The sequence below is a fragment of the Chiloscyllium plagiosum genome, unplaced genomic scaffold (genome assembly GCF_037043375.1).
Source record: "Chiloscyllium plagiosum isolate Xiang-an unplaced genomic scaffold, Cpla_swu_hap1 HiC_scaffold_4, whole genome shotgun sequence".
In the NCBI taxonomy this organism is placed as follows: Eukaryota; Metazoa; Chordata; class Chondrichthyes; order Orectolobiformes; family Hemiscylliidae; genus Chiloscyllium; species Chiloscyllium plagiosum.
In genome coordinates this window covers 128,881,321-128,905,304 of record NW_028270142.1, presented here as the reverse complement: position 1 = coordinate 128,905,304, position 23,984 = coordinate 128,881,321, and the positions used below count along the sequence as shown (strand labels likewise).

The following is a 23,984-nucleotide window of genomic DNA, read 5'->3' as shown; positions in this document are numbered from 1 at the left end:
ATAGACTGAAATTGTTTGCACTCAGTGGTGCCTTTTTAATTAGATATACATACCTACAACCAACTCACTACACAAGAATTGCATGAATGCTTCGTAACTATTGTCTGAAAGAGTGTAATTCAATAGTAAATTATCTTTCTTTTATTCTCTTTTTAACTTATTTGCATGTCTTTGTCTGAGAGAGTGGTGATAATGATCAAAGAAAATTGGGTTGAAATCATAGATATTAATTAGATTATCTTGTTGCCCTGCTAAAATTTCAGTATTAACAATAAATTGACAATTTGTGTTTAAGTTATAAACTTGGTGCCCAAGATCTGTTATTCATAAAGTCTGGTTAGGAACAACGGGGAAATTTTGGTGGGTCATTGAATATTTTAATTTCACAGTATTGCGAATCCAGTGATAGTAAGGCTAAAGTGGCTTGCTAACTCTGTGCCGGTACATCCTTAACAGTAACTGTTTTGTAAAGCAGAGAATAAATCAGGAAATAAGAGCAAGTAAAAAAGTTAGTACATTATTACATGGATGACCTTAAACTTCACGTAAATTGGAAAACTCAAAGTGGCAGAGGTAGCCATGAAAAAGAATTCATTGAGTATATGTGGAATAGTTTGCAAGAACAACATGTTGTGGATCCATCCAGGGGTCAGATTACTTTGGTTCTGGTAATCTGTAATGAGGCACTTCAGAGGGAAAAAATATATAATTATCACTAGAAAATAAGTATTAGGGAAACTAATGGGGCTGAAGATCAATGAGTCCCTTGGACTTGATGGGATGCATCCTAGTATTTTAAAAGTAAGTATCTGCAGTGATGATGGATAGGCACTGAGAGTAATCCACCAAGAACCCTCAGATTCTGAAGAAGTCCCAGAGGTTTGGAAACTTGCCAATGTAACACATCCTTAAGTATAAAATATGGGTAATTATGGGCCAGGTAGCTTAACATCTGTCATTGGGAAAATGTTAGGGTCTAATTATAAAGGATGCAGTAACACATAACATCATCAAGCAGAGTCGTGAAGGGGAAGTCATGCCCGACAAATAAATAATAGTTCTTCGAGGAAGTAATGAACAAGTTTAATAAAGGGGAATTAGTAGATGTAATGTGTCTAGATTTCCAAAGGTATTCAGTAACGTGTCACACATAAGTGCCCATGCGTATTGGGATTTTTATATATTAGCATGCCAAAATAAAAGAACTCAGAATGTTGGGATAAAGAGGGCATTTTAAAGGTGGCACCCTGTAACTAGTGCAGTGCCACAGAGATAAGCTCTGGGCCACAATTATTTACATTATATATTAATAACTTGGATGATGGAAGTGAATATATTATAACCAAGTTTGTGGATGACACAAAAATTAGTGGCAAGGCAAGTAGTGAGGCTGACTCCACAAGGAGTCTAAAGTGGGCTATATACAGATTAAGTGAGCTTGCAAAAATTTAGCAGATGGAATGTAATGTGGGAAAATGGAGTTATGCACCTTGGCAGGAAGAATACAGCAGCTGAATATTATTTAAATGGGAAAGCTGCAGCACAGAGGACTTTGATGGCCCTAGCACATGAATCACAAAAAGCTAACATCTGAGTTCAGTAGGTAATACGGAAGGCAAATGGAAGATTAGTCTTTATTCCAAAGGGAATGGAGTATAAAAATAGAGAGGTCTTGCTAAAATGACAAGACACTAGTTAGAATACAGCTGTAACACAGTATATAATTTTTGTCCCATATCCAGAGAAACATACACTGGCATTGAAGGCAGACCAGAAAAAGGTTCACAAGGTTGATCCCGGGTATGAAGGATTTTCTTATGAGGACCAAGTTCACTATGTTGGACATTTACTCATTAGAGTTTAGAACATCGAAAGGAGACCTTGTTGAAGCACAATTTTAGGATTTCAACAGGATGGATGTGGAGACGCCGTTTCCCCTTGTGAGACAGAGTCTAGGACCAGAGGAAATAATTTTAGAAAAAGGACTCGCCCATATCAGACAGCAATGAGGAGGATGGTAATTTCTGTGGAATTGTTTACTGAAAGGTGCTGTCAAGACTAAATTGATACATGTATTCAAGATTGAGAGAGATTGCTAATCGTTACGGGAATCGGGATTTTCAGAGAGATTTGGCAAAGAAAGTGGTGTTGAGGATTATCAGATCAGCCACAATCTTGTTGAGTAGCAGAGGAGACTCAATGGGCTAAATGGCCTACTTCCGGTATTTTGGTTTTATGATAGATTTAGACATTTTCGAAGAGCAAAGAGATTTTACAGAAGTAGAGTGACATCTAGCTATTTGTAATTAATGTTACACATAATCAATTCTCCAAATGCCAACAGTTGAATATGATACCAAAGTCATGGTTAGGAAAGTAAAGATGAAAAACAAAGTGTGCACTGAGCTGCAGATATAGGTACATCAATGCTCCCTTGGATTTATATTTGTTGCTCTCAGCTCTGAAACATTCCAGATTGCTGCACAGTTTCTGAGAAGCAGTGATTGATGTGCACACGAATGCCTCTGCACGAGTTTATGTCCTCCTGGTCTGTCCCTTAAGGGTGACTGCTCAGGTACTTTGCATTGAAAAAAGTTCTAAATAGGTCTTGGAGGTTAATTATTATCCAGGGAGAATTTCAAAGATTGCTAAATACTCAGGACCTCTCATTACCGTAAGCGTTATTTTAAATCAACAAAATTATAGGAACAACAAGTCACCTTCTCTTTAGATCTTTTTATAAAGACAGTTGTTCAGCAACAATTTTGCAGTGTTCAACAATGAATGACAACTTGAGTGTGACAAAAGCTCTGACTTTATTGAACAAAATATTTTGAAAACGCTTTCAGATTCATACTTACATTTTTGCTCTCAGTGGCAAGGGGTTAACATTATGAGATATGTACTTGTTTATTTATTTCAAGGAATTATGTTTGCATCAAGCTCATGTTGACAATTAGATATAATCTTTGAAATTGCAGGGCTCTGGCCTGGTACAGAACTGCACTATGCAACACAGGTCACAGGAGAAGTGGGCCTGGGGATTACTGCAGCTGATTTGTAGTTCTGTGCTGTTCAACTCTAGACTGCAAATCAATGTCTCCAATGCTACTGGTCATAGCACGCCCGATGGTGCCTAAAAATCAGAGTCAATGACAAGTTGAACAGAATCAGAAAGAGTAAATCACCAAGTATGTAAGTGTACACTGAGATGCTCTCATTCATATTTCTCAGTTACTGATTATAATCACAAGTGGTAACATTAACGGCATACAAAAAGAGATCTTTTCCCATGGCCTGCCTATCCACCTGGAGATAGCCAATAAGCCCTAAAGATGCTTAAAAAGCTCTGTAGATTCCTGCCCAAATACTATTTTTTTTTTGACTGGGCAATTCCTTTAAATCAAAGCTAAGTGATCTGGCCAGCTTTATAATTGATCGGGGGACTGGCCAAACAATCAGGCCAGTGTGATCAAAGGGCCAGATGGTTCCAATCAGCTACGCATGCCGAACCCACCGGGGGAGCAAGAATGAACAGGGGAAACTTGAGAAGCCAACTCTGATTTCAACCATAACAATAAACACAAGTCACATACCAGATGCTCTAGGCTTGCCTTAACTACAGAGAGGCATACACCACATCACTTAACTGTACTAACATGGTCAGTTGTAACTATAGCACTGACCCACTTAGATTGCATGCCACACACTGCAGCAATCAACAGGTCTATCTGTGTGCAGGCATTTCAGTGGGACATCACTAAAAATGCCTGCACAAACTAGTCTCCAATGAGTTTTGCCCACCCTCATTTCTTTACTTATCAAGATCACTGAACACATTTCTACAGCAACTTTTTAACCTCTGTCTTTCAATTATGCTTAGAACATGGAATTACTGCAGTTCAGTAATTAGGGGGTCAAAATTATAAACCTGTACTAACAAAGAAAAATAACATTAGGGAAAAAAAACACTGTTCTGATCCCAGCTGATGTTATGACTGGACAAGTCAAATCCCCGACTGAAATCTGCCTTGCTCTTTTTTTTTTGGGTTTTATCACTGAAACGTAAGCATGTAATGTGGCAGATTTGGTTTCAACAATAGAATAGAAGTTTATTATGGAAAAAAATGAATAGAAAATAAAATAAACCAAACTATTTATAAATAGTGCCTGATTGAAAATTTCAAAACATTCAAGGAAATATAATCCCAACAGCATCCAAGTACAATACTCAAATACAAGATAGAATTTGCTTCTCTGTCATACAGAAGGTGTGATTTACCTGTGGCTTTAATTCCTGGTTTGGAAAATCCATTCACCTCTTCCCTGAGCCTTGATACAACTGAGCTTAGACTTTCTCAGCTTCAAATAACCTCTTCAGGCTTTTAACGAAACACTTCTGGTCTGGCACTTGAATATTGCACTTCTTATACTGAGGTAACCTATTTCCTAACAGCTCTAAATTATGATCCTTTTTTTAGGAGCACCTGTTTTACATATCCAGCTTCAGTAAAGACAAGAACAAAGGTTCCCAAACTGAAATCTAAAAGCTTTTTTCCAAGGTGTGGGTGTTTTCCCTAAATCAAAAACAAAAAGACATTTCTAAACTGAAGGCACAATGAATAGTTGCTTACTTTCTTTGCTGGTAAAGACTTTCCCAGTGCAAACAAAACCCATGCTCAGATGAATGAATGCACACTCAGATTTTTTTTTTTAAATCACCATGGGTACAGAAATACTTACATGTTCATTATTAAATCCCTTCAGACTAATCCCACATATCATGCATTAAAAATCCAAACTCAAAAATAAACGATAATCAAAATATAAATAAAGCACACATTTTACATCACAGCAGAGGCTCCATTCTAGAGAAACAAAATTCAAAATGTAAAGGCCACATTGTATGTTTATTCTTCCATTAGCAGAGAGAGTTGCGTGTCTAAGTGAGGGAAGAGTGAGGGTAAGTATATGAGAGACAGCATGAGCATGTGTATGAGTGCATGTATGTGTGTGTGTGAGTGTATGTGAGAATGAGTGAGAGTGATTGTGTACGTGCGTGTGCGCGTGTACATGTGAGTCTGTGTAAGTCAGTCAGATGGAGTTTTCAGTGGCACTATGTGTTACCTTCCATTGCGCCTTCAGTCAGAACTGATCTCATCAGGATTTGACTTTCCCTTTGTCTACAAGCAACCTGAGAGAAGAACTCCTATAAAAGTCTCCTTTCAATTCAAAAAACTTACAAGAGCAGAGCGCAGTAACTTTACCCTCCTCTTATTCACCTTTCATGACAGGGGTCATCATACAAATATTCTCTAAGGGGTTTGTACATGCCTCTGGCACCTCACTCAGGTAAACATTCTTTATTGGGAATCTTACATATTGAATATTGCGAGGCTTTTGGGGAATGGACTTAATGGATAGTGATAAATGTTTCCCTTGTTCAGAAATACAGATACCAACTGAAGGGTTGCACTACAAGATCAACTAACTAGATGATTTAGCATCTGGTTGATTTATCCAACACTAGTTGCTCATTTTTATTTTACACCGAGTGTATAACAGTCACCCAAAACATTAAAACAAAATCCTCTCCAAACTTTAATTCTTTGTTCTTCAAGTCAGAATATGGAAACTGACTTTTCTATTCTTAATGAACAGAGAAATCTACTGCCAGCAAGATAAATGGAAGCATGTTACACCAGAACCAAACTTACTTTGACAATAATCTTCCATTCTGTCATGAAGCAGTTGCAATCCAAGCCAACCATGTACCTCATGTAAATAGTTGATTTCAAATAATCAAGATCGTCTCACATCATATTAAACTTGCACAACATTTTGACAGAGTGGATGCAGAGAGAGAGAGAGAGAGACACAGACAGACAGACAGACAGACAGAAAGAGAGACACACAGAAAAAAATGTTTGTATTGTGGGGAAGAGCAAAACTGGAAAAGTGATAAAGAAATTCAATAGGGAATTCAAAAGAAAATTCTTCACCCAAAAAAAAGTGACAAAAAAGTGGAACTTGCTAGCACAGGAAGTGAATAGTAAGGATACACTTAAGGGGAAACTAGACAAGTGAAACAGGGAGAAAGCAATAAAGGGTTACAGTGATAGATTTAAATAACTAAAGATGGGAGGAGGCTGGAGTGCAGCATAAACACTAGCAATGGACTGGTTGGGCCAAATACCGTACTTGTGCCATGTACCTTATGTAATTGGCTAGGACACCCTGTATTCGGTCAGTATTAGGCTCACTTACCTATACACATGCTTAAGTCTCCTTTGACTGGTTGGCAACTGTCTACAGCATTCACAGTGTGCATTCTGGTCAGTTTCCCCAGGTACACAGCAGCTAAATTCTCCTTCCTTTGAGAGATTATTGAAGGTTGCCACTCAATGTAAAAAATTAAGATCAATTAGCTCCATAAGAATGACTACTAGATCACTCCTGACATTGCAATCTCCCTTATCTCCACAATAGTGAGCTACCTCCGGGGCACAGTAGCCAGCAAGCCAATAACAAGTGGATGACACTAGCACCACAGACCGTCACTGGTCTGTTAAAGCAAGTGCTGCATTCCTCCCACAATCCAATTCAAGCCCAATGCTATTGTGGCCATTTCTAGTGTTTTTCAAAAAGTGACTTTTCGGTTCAGACATATTCCCAGGTGTGAAATCATGAGCTTGTCAGACAAAGCAGCTTGCAGATTTGACACTTTGCCTTCACATCATCAACTTATCAGAGGGGAATAACAATAAACGTCATTAATGTTGAACACAATGACCTTAGAACATAGCCTCCTACTTCCTGCACAAGATGATAAGCACAGTTAAGGTTATGATGTCAATGCAGAAGTTGAACTGAATTTTACATACGTTAAAAATGCATTGATGGGATGTCGCACCTCTGGCTAGGCAGTCAATTTTAGCCAGCCATTAACTTATCCATGAGAAGGTGGTGGTGAGCTGCCTTCTTGAATTTCTGCAGTCCTTGGAATGTAGGTACACCCACCCATGCTCACAGGAAGGAAGGGAGTTCCAGGATTTTGACCCAGTGACACTGAACAAGCTGTAATATATTTCCCAGTCGGAATGTTGAGTGGCTTAGAGGGCAATTTGCGGGTGGTAGTGTTTCCATGTATCTGCTGTCCTTCTAGAATGGTAGTAGATACTGGTCTGGAAGATGCTATCAAATGAGCTTTGGTGAGTTTCTGCACTGCATCTTCCAGATGGTGCACATTGTTGCTGCTGAGTGTTGGCGATGGAGGGACTGAACATTGAAGAGATTCCAGTCAAGTGGGTGGCTTTCTCTCGGGTCGAATTGTGCTTCTTTAGAGTTCTATAAGCTGTATCCATACCGGCAAATAGAGAGAATTGTATCGCATCCTGAACTTGTGCCTTACCAATGGTGGACATGCTTTGTGAATTCAGGTGATGAATTATTCACTGCAAAATGCTTCTGATCTGCTGTTATAGAAAGACTATGAATATGGCTTGACCAGTTCAGATTCTGATTAACGGTAACACCAGGTTGTTGATCCTGGAGGGTTCAGCATTGGTAATGTCATTCAATGTCAAAGAGCCATGGTTAAAGTCTCTATTGTTGGAGATGCTTATTGCCTGACATTTGTATAGTATACTTATCACAAATTAATTGCCAGCCCAAATCTGGATATTGTCCAGGTCTTACTGCATTTTAATTCAGGCTGCTTTCAATATCTGAGGAGTTGCAAATGCTGCTGAATATTGCTTGTCAATGTTTGCATATTCCCACTTCTGACCTTATGGAGGAAAAGTTATTAAATGGAGCAGCTGGAGATGGTTGGGCCTACAACACCATCCTTCAGAAATGTTCTGGACCGGAGATGATTGATCTCCAACAACCGCAACCATCTTCCTGTGCGTCAGGTATGACTCCATCCAGTGGTGAGTTTTCCCACAATCCCCACTGACTCCATTTTTGCTGGGACTCTTCAATGCTACCATGACCTCACCTCTAGAATTCAGCAGTTTTGTCCATGTTTGAACCAAGTCTGAAGTGAGGTCAGGAGCTACATGGCCCCGACAGAAGCCAAATTGGGCAGTGAGTAGGTTATTGATGTGGGCCTGCCAATGACACCTTCCATCACTTTACTGATGATCGAGAGTAGTGTCTAGTGACTTAGTGCAAACACTGAACACATTATTCACTGTCTTCAGCCATTTCATGATATTATGTGGAGTGAAGTGAACCGTAATTCAGTGGTAGCATTTCCTCTTCCAAATCACAATGTTATTGGCTCAGCCCTGATGCAGACTGATGCTTTCTCACAGCACTGAGGGCATGGTAACCTGTCAGATCTGATGTTGTCAGGTTGAGATGTTAAATTAAACTCTTTTCTTGGATTAGGGTAATATAATCTAACCCACCATTCAAAGAAACCTAGACAATGTCCCCTTGTGCTCTGCCCAATATCTACCTTTCAACCAGCATTACTGAAACAGATTATACCACTTAACCATGAAGCATTAGAGATAGAGTCATACAATCATACAGCACAGAAACAGTCCCTTCAGATAATGCTTCTTCTGGTAAAACTCAAGCTTAACATCTCTTCTTTGGCAGCAAAGCTCGATGTGATAGGTTGGATCCTTAAAAGGCAAGAAATAAATACAAGTTCTCTATATCAAAAGGTGCAGTGTAAAAACAAAGGATCTGATCCCCTTGTCTAGCATTTCAGATGGTGCTAACCAAATGACATTAGGATTAGATTACATTACAGTGTGGAAACAGGCCCTTCGGCCCAACAAGTCCACACCGAACCGCCACCCACCCATACCCCTAACCTAACACTACAGGCAATTTAGCATGGCCAATTCACCTGACCTGCACATCTTTGGACTGTGGGAGGAAACCGGAGCACCCGGAGGAAACCCACGCAGACTCGGGGAGAACGTGTAACCTCCACACAGTCAGTCGCCTGAGGCGGGAATTGAACCCGGGTCTCTGGCGCTGTGAGGCAGCAGTGCTAACCGCTGTGCCACCGTGCCGCCCACTAGTTTAGAATGCAGTTAAAATGTTCCAAACATTTTAGAGAGTGTTCCCTCAGTCAACACTAATAATTCAACTTATTTGGAGCAGGATGATGGGAGGTTATGGATATCTTGCTGTTAAACAGCAGCCATTTTGTACACAAGAGTAACCCAACCTCAAAACTAGTTGAAGCACTTGACCACATGCAACATTGAGATGAAGCTGTGATTCTACCATGAAGTTAAACAGAATGCCAACACTCATTGTCTAGGCTCATATATACAAAATTTGCACTGTGATAAGGTACCAGAGAACAAATCACAAACATGGAGGCATATTCAACCATTAATTAATGGCATCAATAAGGAAAAGACAGAAGAAAATTGCAGGACATAATTTGGAATAAGATACTGACGCACAAACATGATACTTTCTTGGTGTTAATTCCTATTCAGTTCAGACCCTGCTTATTTGACATGCCTCACACTATTACTACATCATATGCTGAATAATCAATCAAATGGATTTACACACTCATTCTTGGTCCATATGCCTCTGACAACCAACAGCCCCATATCAACTAACAGATTCAAACATCCCTGGAGCAATAAAGGTTACTGGATTAGTCCCATCTCAGAAAGAAAATCCCTTCAAATGGAAAATTCGGCAGGCAGCTGGTTTCAGTTCTGAAAATTCATGTTGACTCTGACAGAAGCTCTGCATGCTTTCAGACAGCTGTGGTGTCCTCAGTACATTACAATGGTAATGAGAGCAAGGGTGTTTCCCTGAGTTCTTTACCATCAATAGCAGTACTTCCAAAACACCTGAGGACATTCATTAACTGATCAATCATGTTGTTGTATACCTGGGTTTTACAAGCCTCAAAATACTTGCACTAATCATCTTGGACTCACTTGGCTTTCATATGAGAGTTAGAAATTCCGTTATAGACCGATTGTAGGTAGAAACAGTGCACAGTAGGTAATCCAGCTGAATTATTACATGTGGCTGTTGTCTGCTGAATAGACAAATCTGGAGTTATTTAACACATCAATCTCTTCCCAATTGACTGTCTGCAGGTGTTCATCACCTGTAGAGGATCAGAACTTTGGAATTTTATTGTTTTCAAAATGGAGTGCAGGGCAGGCTGTGTTCAAAGGAATTTGCAAGTAAACAGCCTATAGCTTCCAGGTTTAAAAAGTAAAATCATTTATATTTACACAGCAGCTTTTTATGAGTTTAGGATGTCCCAGAGCACTTTATGCCACACAATGTTTTTGAACTGTAATTGTAATGTCAGAAATGAGGCAGTTTTATCAATGCAAGATCCCACAAACAATGAGATAATGACCAAATATTCTCTGTGTGTTAACTGGGAGCTAAGTACTGACCCAAACACAGGGACCAATTCCCATTCACCATCTTGGATAGTCTCATGGAATCTTTTACATCCAGCCAAGGGAATAAATCTGGCTTGAGGTTCTCATCCTCAAGTGGGTGCTCAGACCGCTGAAATGAGATGATGAATCCACAATCTTTTGACTCAGTGGCACTGAGCCACTGCAGCTGTAGGACTGATAACAGTGCCACACGATATAGGTGAATGAAGAAATACCATCAACCAACCTCCCCACAAGAAAGGAGACCAATACAGACTGACACCTGGGAAATAATGCCCATGAGTATTATGTTGTCTTCAGTACAAAGGGAGATAAAATAACAAAAGAATTATCCCTTAACGGTTCCTTATTTCTAGACTTTCATCCAAGTGTACTTGCCATAATGCCATAAAGCATTGTTATCTCTACCTGTTATACATTTACTACTATCTCACGCAATGTAGTCAGGGCAACCCATCAATTCTCTGAATGCTCAACACGAATGAACAGCTGAAAGCAATAGACATATTCATAATGCAGTCTCCAAGAGAAGCTTCCATCCTCACTGCAAAACTTATTCTAAGGAGAAGAAATAAAATTATGCATGTTTGTTTAGATGCTGCTGTACATGTCCTCCACATTTCCATAATATCAAAAGTACTTGAGCACTCACAAGGCATGATAGTTTGTGAGGGCAGAGAGCTGGTCCACATTGAAGTAGAACCTTGAAACTTCTGACTGTTGACATTATTCAAGGAGATCTCATAGGCAATAGTCACTGATATGAAGAACACAGAGTATGTGTGGGAGGGTGAAGTCACAAGCGGTGAACTGGTCATCATCTCTAACCATTCAAGTGGATAGAGAGCCAAACCCACATCATAACACATGGTTTATCAATTACATAGGTCATTTGTTCCAACAAGTTCATTCGTCACTTTAGCTGCTTCCCATCATTCCTCAGCTAAAATAAATCAGTGTAACATTCTGTTCCCTTCTCCATAATGTTTGTCCAGCATGCCCTTAAAAGTGTCTACACCATTTACTTCAAATGTTCCCTGTGGTAGTGAGTTACACTCTTTGACAAAATGCGTCAGTGCAGGCTTGGAGGGACAAAGGGCCTGATCCTGCGTTGTATTGTTCTTTGTTCACTCTTTGAGTAATAGGCATGTACCATGAGTCATAAATAAGGCACAAAACTCTTCCCTGTACTGACATGTCAGTTTTCTCTCAATTGGGAGTACTTCTGCCTCTAAGGATTATGGAGAGAAAGTGAGGGCTGCAGATGCTGGAGATCAGAGCTGAAAATGTGTTGCTGGAAAAGCGCAGCAGGTTAGGCAGCATCCAAGGAACAGGAGAATCGACGTTTCGGGCATAAGCCCTTCTTCAGGAATGAAGGGCTTATGCCCGAAACGTCGATTCTCCTGTTCCTTGGATGCTGCCTGACCTGCTGCGCTTTTCCAGCAACACATTTTCAGCTCTAATGATTATGGAGTCAAGTCCCATTCCACAGCATTATACAAGGTGCACCGTACAAGGTGCTTAGATTAAGATGTTAAACCAACTCAACTGGTTTATTTCAAAAGGGAAGGTCACTCTGACGTTGCAAATGTAATGGTATTCTCCTGGTCACTGAATTGCCACACATTGATGGAGTTGGATCTCTTCCTATTCAGGAAGGTTGTATACTTTTGACCTGAGACTAAAAAGGATAGGCAATACATACAATCATACTTGCAAAGCCTACCTTCTATGAGCATAAATGGCAACAGTGAAGATACATTAAAAAAAAAACAATATTTCTGAAAATTTTGGTTCTTGTTATTTTAATGCCAAACTGCTAAAGGGAGCAGCCTCTAATTTGAAAGAAAAGTTTAGACTTAGATTTGAAAGGGGTAGAGGTTAAAAGTTGCAATTCTGTTAGTTTCCAATCACTGTTCCTACATTGCCCTCCAGCCACATATGCTTTATATACATTTTTTGTCAATATTGTTTGAAATTCTTGTGAGTCTGATTTTATTTTTTTCAGGCACTGGTTTCACATCCTATTGTGTCTCCACAAGTCATTTGGTGTCTGTGTTTCCCTGACTTTAGACCTGTAGAAGTCTCTCCCCACTGCCCATAAAACTTACACCAGCAGCCACCCGATTCTCAACAACTGGGGCTGCAAACAAAAGATCCTGGCCCACAGTATAGGGGAGCTCAGGATAAATCTATCTTCACTTGTTGCTGAATTCATTGTTCTTAAATCTACTTTCCAGTGTGATATAATCAGATCTGCAATTGAACTTACAATGGGAAAAAAAGGCTGATCATAATTTGAAAGCATACAATATGTTTGAATTGCATAAACCATACTCAAGCTTAATGTAAAGATCAAAATGGACAATCTTCTTAGCATTCTTGGTAATTATTTTCTTGTTAGCGAATAGTAAGACCGCAGTAGCACAAGATATCATTGCCAAGTGCTGGATCTCACTTGACGCAATTGCTTTCTGTCGTTACTAAGGAAGTTTTCGAAAAAAGTTATTGAGGTTTACTGCTGAAATTCCACTTCCTACAAGAGTATGGTAACACAGATTCCCCCAGTGGCATCTTACGTAAACATAATTGCCTTCTATGATATTGAGCAATGCAAACCACAAAGATCCCACATTAAATTCCTGGTCTGTGCTAAGCTAGTTGATCACAGCTGTAAAAAGCACGGTGAACCTCAGCAACCCGGGGCCAAGGTTGGAAGAATGTCAGGGTGCTTCTGGACTACTTTTGAGTAAACCTGTGGAAAATATGCCGAGGTAAACTAATGAGATAGGATAGAATTGGGATTAGCTGTGGTGCCATTTGTGTTGGAATTCACTGCATGGACTTCCATTTAAAACAATGAATATTTGGCTGAATTACTAACAGGCAGTAACTTAGAAGCATTTTCTTGGACTAAAAGATGCTATATAAATTCACATTGTTGTAGAATGACACTCCAGAATGAATCAAGGAACTTCATTTGACAAGGAAAGAAAATAGTGGCAAAAAGAGTTCCTGCTAATTAACCATTCAGGAACATTATCAAAGATTACTCTCTAAATGTTAGTGGAAAGTTGTATCAGTCCAGTTTATAGGGTCTGGTGGCATAGTGGCTGTGTCCCTACCTCTGGCCAATAAGGTCCAGGTTGAAGTCCCACATCCACATATGATGGCCATGGAGGGGCATCAGAACACATCTTAACAGGTTAATTTAAAATAAATCCCTGCAGGGTCACCATGCGGAACTTGAATGAGATTACTTACATTATCCCCATTCAACATCACCAGGCACTAATGGAACAATGTGGTAACATGACAGCTGGCAAAGGTCAAAAGCTAGCCAGGGTTAAAAGGGTCACTGAGGTCCGATACATCTATTATTCAGTCAACGAACATGAGGTGCTGTCAGAATAGATTTGTCACTGGCCATAATAAGGTTTGCGGAACTCAAAGGGAAAAAAGAAGTGTAAATCACATTTGTGTTGCCTTCAAAAGAAGTTGATTTTTATTTTCCTCCTTCTTCTCTCAGGAGAATTAGTTGAAGCTACGGTATGGTCCCATGAGTGAAGAGATGTTGTTGTTCCTCATCAAAGTGACCACTGGTTGTACTTAAACTCCCAACTCAGCTTTCTATGTGATTCATTACATTCAAGCTTGATCCTTCTCTCTCCCAACATCTACCCAATTGTGGGAGAAAGTGAAGACTGCAGATTCTGGAGATCAGAGTCAAGAGTGTGGTGCTGGAAAAGCACACCAGGTCAGACAACATCCGAGGAGCAGGAGAATCTCAATTGTCCAGAGGAAGGGTCACTAGACCTGAAACATTAACTTTGATTTCTCTCCACAGACACTGCCAGACCTGCTGAGATTTTCCAACAATTTGTTTATGTTTCTGATTCACAGCATTTGCAGTTCTTTCAGTTTTTATTTATCAAGTTGTTCTGACCATTACAAGACCACTGAGTAACAATAAAGGGTTAGAGACCATAGCTACATCCTCCGCACGCTATTCAGAGTCATTGAGGTCAACGGTAACACAACTACTGACACACTGGCTGTAATCAACTCATCCCACACTAAATCAGTTCACACATCCAAGCGTGATGAAGGGCTTATGCCCGAAACGTCGACTCTCCTGCTCCTCAGATGCTGCCTGACCTGCTGAGCTTTTCCAGCATCACACTTTTCTACGCAGTTGCAGAGAATATCCCCTAAATATTACCTGAGGAAAGGCAAATATTTGTTGAACCCTAGTTTCCTAAAAATACCATTGTGTATTATTAAGATGGTAATGAAAATGGAAGCATCCATGTCACAAACACTGAATAAATTGAGTAATTTACCCTCACGTTGGTTGGGGGTAGGAAACAGATTGAGCTTTTTTTGGGTATATGGAGACACTATCCCATACCCCCAATCCAGTGCCTGAACAGTGAGACTTGGCCCAGGTCAATGTTGGGTCTTTCAATGGACCCAGCTTAGTGTAAAGTTGCCTGGAAAGGAAACCAGGAGCAGACCACAGCTGTCTTTGGATAAATGACATTTGTGGACCGGAGGAGGAAAGCAAAACTGGAGGTTAGGAATGGCAGGTTCAAAGTTAATCGATTGGAGGCTGCAAAGACATAGGTAAGAGATCAGGCACGAGAAGTGAACATGAAAGTGGGGGTTAACTACACATAGTGTTTCAACATGGGCCAAGGGAAACACAACTGCACTCTAAATATGGACCCTGGATTCCTCCTTTCTTTCTTTCCTTCCAAATATCCCAAGCAATTTGTCTTGGGCCAAAATATTGAATGGCTTCATGACTGCCAAACTAGGTGCTTAGTAAACCCAACGAACAGCCACCACATTGAAATATCCGCAAGTTTCTTTTCTCAGATAGCCTACTATTTAAAAATGGTTTTCATCACTTCCTTTCACACTTAAGAGATTTAGTTTTCCATATCCTGAAGGGGGTCATGAGGTAGAATGATTGGCACCTACTGAAACGTTGATCTCTAAATGCACAAGGATCTCATTGTACTGGATTTTTGAGATTTTGATAGAGGTGTTAGTCCCTGAAGGATTAACCCTCAGATTATTAACATTCAAAAGGAGTTGTGAGAAAACCCAAGGTGAGCAAGTACAGCAGGCACAACTGATTTCAGCACTGACAGGTATACTCATAACCATGTGAGGCTTGATGCAGAAGTCTGAAAATGGCAGAAAGTAAGAAAGCAAAATTAAAAAAAAAACAATGAAGAGAGAGAAAGAAAGGGGGAAAAGTGGGAAAGAGAAAAGAAGAGGGGAAAGGAGAGGGGGGGGGGAGGTTGAGAGAGTTGGGCGACAAAGGAGGAAGAACCCAGAGAGCTGAGAGAGGAAAGGAAATGGGAATGGGAATGGGAATGGGAAAAAAAGAGAAATGGTGAAACAAATATTGAATAACACAAGTTGTGTAAAACAGAATGTGGAACACAATAACTTTGGAGCCACCCAACTGGTTACTGAAAGATCAACGCAGAAAATCTCAGATTTTTAACTTGTTTTGCTTATAAACTTCATGAAGCATCTCCGTTGTTCAGTGTTTAGCACACATAAAGCTTCACCCCTCCAATGCAATTCTTCCCTCACAATAAAAAGAAATTAACCATCAGGTAGGGTAATCTAATGCAGGTAGTACACGTCCAGCATCTGATAAAAACAAAAGATTCTAATGACAGAGAATATTGACTTATACATAATACATCAGTCTCACGGCAGATTTGAACGTTTACCTGTGTGTGGGACCAAGACTTGAAGGAAGTTCAGTTACACAGCTTTGATCCATGATTGGTATTCTTGATGGAGAATAGGAGTGGTAAGCTGTTAAAACCACACTGCCTGAATCATTTAACTCCATTCTCCGAGGCGCATGCTTCTCTATACTCTGAGTGACAGCTAGCGCTGGAAATATTCACTCGTCATGTACTGTGAGAGATGCAGACTGCAAAATGTTCTTAAAGGCGACAGTTCTGTCTCTCTCTCTCTCTCTATACTGTGAAAGCCAGGCGACGAAACAGGATTAGCATAAGAACGCCTCCCCAGACACCAGTGGCCAGTCACCAGCATCTAGGGAGGTATCCTATACACCAGTGTTTCTGGACACCACAAGCAAGCCAGAGCTAAGCTTTCATTAACCACTCTAAACTAATTGGGGGAAATAGATGGACCGCAAATTATTTAATTTTCACGTTAGCTTGTGGATATGTCTCGTCAGTACAATGTCTGAAACTGAAGTTAACCTGTCTTTTGTCCAAAAAAAGAGGGGGGGGGGAAAGAAACACTGCCGTTCAGTTACATGCAGCCGAGAGATGTTCCTGTTGTAAAATGAAACCTTTGTAAGCCGGAGCCAAGAAAACCAGCGCGCTATCAAAGTGTCTCCATGAAAAATTCAGGAAGTGGAATTGCATGGCTGTTTGAACAGTCGAGGTAAACCCTACCGAGCCTCAGGGCGCTCGCACAGTCAAGGTTACTGGCAGGCGAAATATTTGATGTTTCTCAACTAAGCTGAGGAAAATGTAACCCTTTAATGCAAATTAATCTCAGTCAGTGCCCTGTACGCTTGGGAGGGCGAACTATAATGGTTACCGCAGACAAGGTGGTAACTCTCTATGTAAACTTCAAAGAATAGCAATGGTTAGTTAAAGTTTTGTGTTAAAACACTGGGTGAACGCTGCTTTGTTTAAGGTGCCTGCCAACACATTATAATTGCTCGCATGCTGCTCCAATCATCACTTGACTCGAAGTTATTTGGAAAATAGTGGTTTAAGTAGAATCTCAGCCAATGATTAAAATAAAGACCCACTTAAGTGCCAGGCATAGCCAGTCACATGCGTAGATCCTTGTAATTTTCACTTTAGCATTTTATAGGCAAAATGCGGCTAGACTGGACGGAAAAGTTGGCCCAATTGCTTATCTAGTCAAAAGTACTTGTGGGGGAAATGTCTCACGATGCCTGTCATATGTAAGATGTCAGAAGCTTCTAAACCGCTGCACATTTAATTCCCTGAATGTGTTACAGCTCTCATTTGGTTTCCGGGCAAGTAAAATCCTTTGCTGGGGAAATGAGCCAATAGCTGATCCCTCAACCATTCCCCTGCCCCAGTGCTTTCCCACCCCAAACCACCTGATACTTTTTTTGGCCCTTGCAAAGCCCGAGTCCAGAACTGCTTTCACCGGTTAATGTATACACTGAGATTTCATGGACGGTTCTACTCACTATAACATAAAAAGAACTGCAGATCGGAAACAAAAACAAATTGCTGGAGAAACTCAGCAGGTCTTACTGCATCTATGGGAAGAAAGCAGAGTTAAGGTTTCAAGAGCAGCGAATTTTTATCAGAACTCCAATGAAGAGTCACCAGACTCTTCGGTCACTGAGATGTTAATTCTACTTTCTTTCCACAGATGCTGCAAGACCTGCTAAGTTTCTCCAGCAATTTCTGTCTTTGTTCTGTTCACTATGAATTGGCCTTATCAGAAATCTTGTAAATGGAGTCTGAGTCATTTGCTCATTGTGGTAGTGTTCCTACCTCTGGATCTGGAGGTCCACTTCACTACTCCAAATGTCATAACATCGCTGAACAGGTTGCTTAGAGAATATGTAGCACATTGAAGCCATATTGTAGGGTAATGGTTACACGAACCAGTTCATTGCTTGATGTACAGTAAGCATGCTCATGGAAAGGACTAAGCTCACCACTTTCAGTCCTGAAAAGTGCCCAGCATGTTTTCCCTGCGGTTTGAGCTGTTATTAAGCATTTCCAACTAGCAGGGTGCTGCCGTCAAGTCAGAAAGACATTCTGCTTTTCTCACAAGTCTGTAAAGTTATCTGTGAAGTTCATTGTCAAAATGATGCTAGGGATGTAGATATATCCCATAGTCTGATGGATTGTATTAAACCACATATCCCTTCAACTGTTTGCAACAAGCAAGGTACTGACTGAACCCAAACAACTCTGAATACATTATCCAACATTATATCTGGTTTCATGATTGGACAACACTTGTTTAATAATTGAGTATGTTAAGAATTATTTTGACAACCTAATTTAAGATTGTTAGTCAGGTTTACAGTGTGGTGCAGCTGTATACAGAGTCCTATTCAGTCGGTTAACTAACATCCTTTAGGGCAGTTGTCAATTGACTATGTCCAGTCTAACCTCTACATGACGTTGGTTCCATACCTATGCAATTAATTTTTAATTGCCCCCTCCCCCCAAGGAGACTGAAAAGTCATTTAATTGGATCAAAGGCCAGTTGGAATATTGCGTGGAATTCTGGTCTCCTTCCTATCGGATGGATTTTGTGAAACTTGAAAGGGTTCAGAAAAGATTTACAAGGATGTTGCCAGGGTTGGAAGATTTGAGCTACAGGGAGAGGCTGAATAGACTGGGGCTGTTTTCTCTAGAGTGTCGAAGACTGAAGGGTGACCTAATAGAGGTTTATAAAATCATGAGGGGCAGAGATAGGATAAATAGACAATGTCTTCTCCCTGGGGTGGGGGAGTCCAGAACTAGAGGGCATAGATTTAGGGCGAGAGGCATCTGGATGGGTAAATGAATAGGAAGGGTTTAGAGGGATATGGGCAAAATGCTGGCAAATGGGGCTAGATTAGGTTAGAATATCTGGTCAGCATGGACGAGTTGGATCGAAGGGTCTGTTTCCGTGCTGTTCATCCCTATGACTCTATGACTGTGACTCTCCCGAGTCTAGGGAAAACTGAAAGATTGTGGCCAGCATCGCTGCAAATTCCACTTTCACTTCCTCCAAAATCTTTGATGCATCTCATCCGATCCTTGGTGCCTTGCTAACTTTAAGTATCAACAGCTTATCCAACACTTCAGCCGTATCTATTTTGAATCCGTCTAATGACTGAGTTCTCTCTTCTGCCACTACGACCTAGGTTACATCTCCCTTTGGTAAAGAGATCTCAGCTATGCCCCCGACTCCTGATATAAATCCTCTTTTTAGTCCCTAAACGGCCTACTCCTGTTCCCTCCGTTTTATTGCTTTGATGCCTGTAGAAGGTTTTGGGACACCCCTTTATGTTTGTTGCCAGACTTTTCTCATAATTCCCACTTGCTTCTCTGACTTGCTTTTTCATCTCCCCTATGAACCTTCAATATTCCTCAGTCATGACTCCTTTTATTTCACAAAAGATGTAATTAGAGGCAATCCAGCGAAAGTTCCAAGGTTGATTCCAAGTATGGAGGGATTTTCTTATCAGGAGAGGTTGAATAGGTTGCCTTGTAATCATTGAGGTTCAGAAGAATGATAGGCGACCTTGTTGAAATATATAAGATGCTATGAGGATTTAACAAGGGAGATATGGAAAGGTTGCTTCCCCTTGTGACACAGTCTAGCAGCAGAGGTCATGACCTCAGAGGAAGGGCTCACCCATTTATGGCAGATCTGAGGATGAACTTATTTTTCCAGGTGGTGAATCTTTGGATTTCGTTATGGCAGAGGGCTGTAGAGACTGGGTCATTAAGTATATTCAAGTTTGAGATAGACAGATTTTTAATCAGTTAATGGATCGAAGATTAAAGTGATAATGCAGGAAAGTAGAGTTAAGGATTATCAGACCAGCTGTGACCTCATTCAGTGGCAGAGCAGAACTGATGGACTGAATGGTCAACTTCTGCTCCTATGTCTTTAAGTGTAATGGACACCTCCAGGAACATAGGTCACCTGAACATATCTCAATGTGATACAAATGCTGTATCCCTTCAGCTACAACCAGCAGTTAAGTTACTCCAGGGCAATGCTGAAAATTTGCATTCGGATGTGATAGACTAGGTTATTGTTACACTTCTCCAATTAAAATTTTCATTCAATTTTCTCTATTGAGATTATCAAAGGCATTATAGAAACAAGTCTTTCTTTCTTCCACATTCAGCACAAAGGAAGTACAGTCAAAGTGTATAGCTATGTGGATGTGCAAGAAGGCACAAGTGTTAAATTGGAAATAAAGGCTTTGGAAGAGTTTCCTCAAGGTTGCTGGCTTCACCACACTGCATTGTAAATGGTATCAGATAACCAATCATCATATTAATCATTGTCTAGACCGTATTGGTTCACAAATATATTAAATACGTAGGTGTAAGAATGCAGCTTGTCCACCAGGACTCTGTCCCATGTTCCCCACTGCTGTGTCATCTCCTGGGAGAGAGGCAGAGAAAATGATAATGATTCGAAATGATTCAGATTGTGGAATTCACTACCACAGGGTGTGCTTGATGCTATAGCATGGATCAGAATAATCTAAGCAAGTATATGAGGGAAAGGGAATGAGAGTGTTAAGTTAATAGATTTAAATGAAAGAATGGAAGAGGCTGGAGCGAGTATAAATGCATGGAATACTTCAGCCAACTTCTTAGCCATAAATCTATTGAAAGGAACGTTATGTGTTGAGTTATCATTTTTGATAACAAGGTTTTACAATGATTCCCTTCACTTTGACTTATAAAATACTTCTTATACCCTTTTAAAAAAGACCAGAAGTCAATAGACAATAGGTGCAGGAGTAGGCCATTCTGCCCTTCAAGCCTGCACCACCATTCAATATGATCATGGCTGATCATCCTTAATCAGTATCCTGTTCCTACCTTATCTCCATAACCCTTGATCCCACTATTCTTGAGAGCTCTATCCAACTCTTTCTTAAATGAATCCAGAGACTGGGCCTCCACTGCCCTCTGGGGAAGAGCATTCCACACAGCCACCACTCTCTGGGTGAAGAAGTTTCTCCTCATCTCTATCCTAAATGGTCTACCCCATATTTTTAAGCTGTGTCCTCTGGTTCGGCACTCACCCATCATCGGAAACATGTTTCCTGCCTCCAGAGTATCCAATCCTTTAATAATCTATATGACTCAATCAGATCCCCTCTCAGTCTTCTAAACTCAAGGGTATACAAGCCCAGTCGCTCCAGTCTTTCAGCGTAAGGTAATCCCGCCATTCCAGGAATTGACCTCGTGAACCTATGCTGCACTCCCTCAATAGCCAGAATGTCTTTCCTCAAATTTGGAGACCAGAACTGCACATAGTACTCCAGGTGCGGTCTCACCAGGGCCCTGTACAGCTGCAGAAGAATACTCAATCCCTCTTGTTATGAAGGCCAACATGCTATTAGCCTTCTTCACTACCTGCTGTACCTGCATGCTTACCTTCATTGACTGGTGTACAAGAACACCCAGATCTCGCTGTACTGCCCCTTTACCTAACTTGATTCCATTTGCCTTCCTGTTCTTGCCACCAAAGTGGATAACCATACATTTATCCACATTAAACTGCATCTGACCACTCACCTAACCTGTCCAGGTCACCCTGTAATCTCCTAACATCCTCCTCACATTTCACCCTGCCACCCAGCATAGTATCATCAGCAAATTTGCTAATGTTATTACTAATACCATCTTCTATATCATTAATATATATTGTAAAAAGCTGCGGTCCCAGCACTGATCCCTGCGATACCCCACTGGTCACTGCCTGCCATTCCGAAATGGAGCCGTTTATCACTGCTCTTTGTTTCCTGTCAGCCAAGCAACTATCAATCCAAGTTGGTACTTTGCCCCCAATACCATGCGCCCTAATTTTGCTCACTAACCTCCTATGTGGGACTATATCAAAAGCTTTCTGAAAGTCCAGGTACACTACATCTACTGGATCTCCCTCATCCATCTTCAGAGTTACATCTCAAAAAATTCCAGAAGGTTAGTCAAGCATGATTTCCCCTCCATAAATCCATGCTGACTCTGACCTATCCTGTTACTACTATCCAGATGTGTCGTAATTTCATCCTTTATAATGGACTCCAGCGTCTTTCCCACCGCTGAGGTCAGACTAACTGGTCTATAATTTCCTGCTTTCTCTCTCCCACCTTTCTTAAAAAGTGGTACAACATTAGCCACCCTCCAATCCGCAGGAACTGATCCCAAATCTATCGAACTCTGGAAAATAATCACCAACGCATCCACGATTTCTCGAGCCACCTCCTTCAGTACCCTGGTCCCTGTGCATAATAATGTTTTCCAGCTAAAAATACAAAGCATTTTCATTTTCAGAGAAATACATTTACATAGAGTTATTGATGTGCAAATGAATATACACACACGCACACACACACACCACTATATCCAGCTCATCCTTTAAAACAGCTTCCAAACCATTCTATTTCGTAGAACTACAGCTAACTCAGATTAATCCTGTCCTGTTTATTCCATGACTATCCAATGTGAAACACTTTGTAATGAAACATTAAAATGTCATGGAGGTGAGAGTTATTGCTGGACCTTTTCTCATTCATCCACGGCATGTACGTGTCACTGGCTGGGCCAGCATTTATTGTCAATCACTAGTTACTCTTGAGAAGATGGTGGTGTGCCATCTGCAGTGGTAAACTGCTGCCATCCATGTGCTGTAGGTAGACTCACATTAGGAAGAGAGTACCAGGAGTTTGACTCAGTGACACTGAATGAACGATGATATGGTTCCAGGTCAGATGGTGAGTGATGCATACAGATAAATATAGCCAGCCATATGTAAATGTATACAGTCATATGAAAACATTCGGGTAGACGTAGGCAGCATTACAAAACAGAAGTGTATCAATGCTATTGCTAGCCTCTGCTCTGCCACTGCTGTATATATTTGATAGATACTGTCTTGTTCACAGATGTTATTGCACACTGCTGAAGCAGTGGGATTTGAACTTGGCCTTCTGGCTCAGAGGAAGGGACACTACCACTGCACCACAGGAAGCCTTGTATGGACTTGACATGGTGGGCTTAATAATAGACTTAAAGTCTTTATATTTTCTATTGTTCACTGTCTTAATATTGATGCCAATTTGTACTTGGGCTCTCAGACCCCACACACACAAACAGACACACACAAATACAAATGGACCATAATGTCTTAATTTTTGCCTTCAGTTTTCCCACATTTTTCATCTCTACTGCTAGCTCCAATATCTGTATTCTGTCTCCTCTCATCCTCTGGCTATGACAGTGCTACAACAAACCTTTTAAGGAAAATTTGCCGCTGTCCTAATTCCATTTTTCTGTTAGTTAGTGTCATTTCAGTGTGACTTCACTGATTTGTCTCCCATGAATTTAACAGCAACAGCCAAATGAGAAAAATAGATGAGTTTGTTCTTTAATAACCCACGTAGGCAAATGGAATGTCCCAGATTTGATTCAAGTTTGCAATAGATTGAAGTTTAGACTGTAGAGGAATTAGGGATCAGGTTGGAAAGCAAAACTGAGGGAGAGGTTTGGCAGTGATTGTTGAAAATAGTCAAGAAAGCTAATGCAATGCTGGCCTTTTATCCGGAGGACTGCTGTACAAGGTTGCAGAAGGTAATGCTGCAGTTATATAAAACCCTGGTTAGACCTCACTTGGAAGGAGTACAACATATGTCTGTATTGATACCTGGACTTCAGGGGTTAAGTTATGAGGAGAGATTACACACGTTTTTTTCCTAGAATTTAGGAAGTTAAGGGGTGATCTGATCTTCAAGATATTAACAGGAAA

General features: G+C 40.6%; 1 protein-coding gene across 2 annotated transcripts in view; it reads right to left on the bottom strand.

Annotated features, from left to right (window-relative positions):
• arhgap28 (Rho GTPase activating protein 28) overlaps positions 1-23,984 on the bottom strand; it is a 189,820-nt gene that overhangs the window by 149,690 nt on the left and 16,146 nt on the right. Inside the window, exon 1 of one of the 2 annotated variants that reach the window (XM_043687786.2) lies at positions 16,178-16,392. The exons of the other annotated variant lie outside the window; for it this stretch is intronic. Within the exon in view, the coding sequence (XP_043543721.1) occupies positions 16,178-16,302 (125 nt within the window). The 5' untranslated portion in view covers positions 16,303-16,392. Of the gene's footprint in view, positions 1-16,177; positions 16,393-23,984 lie in introns of those variants that run through there. 2 annotated transcript variants of the gene reach the window in all.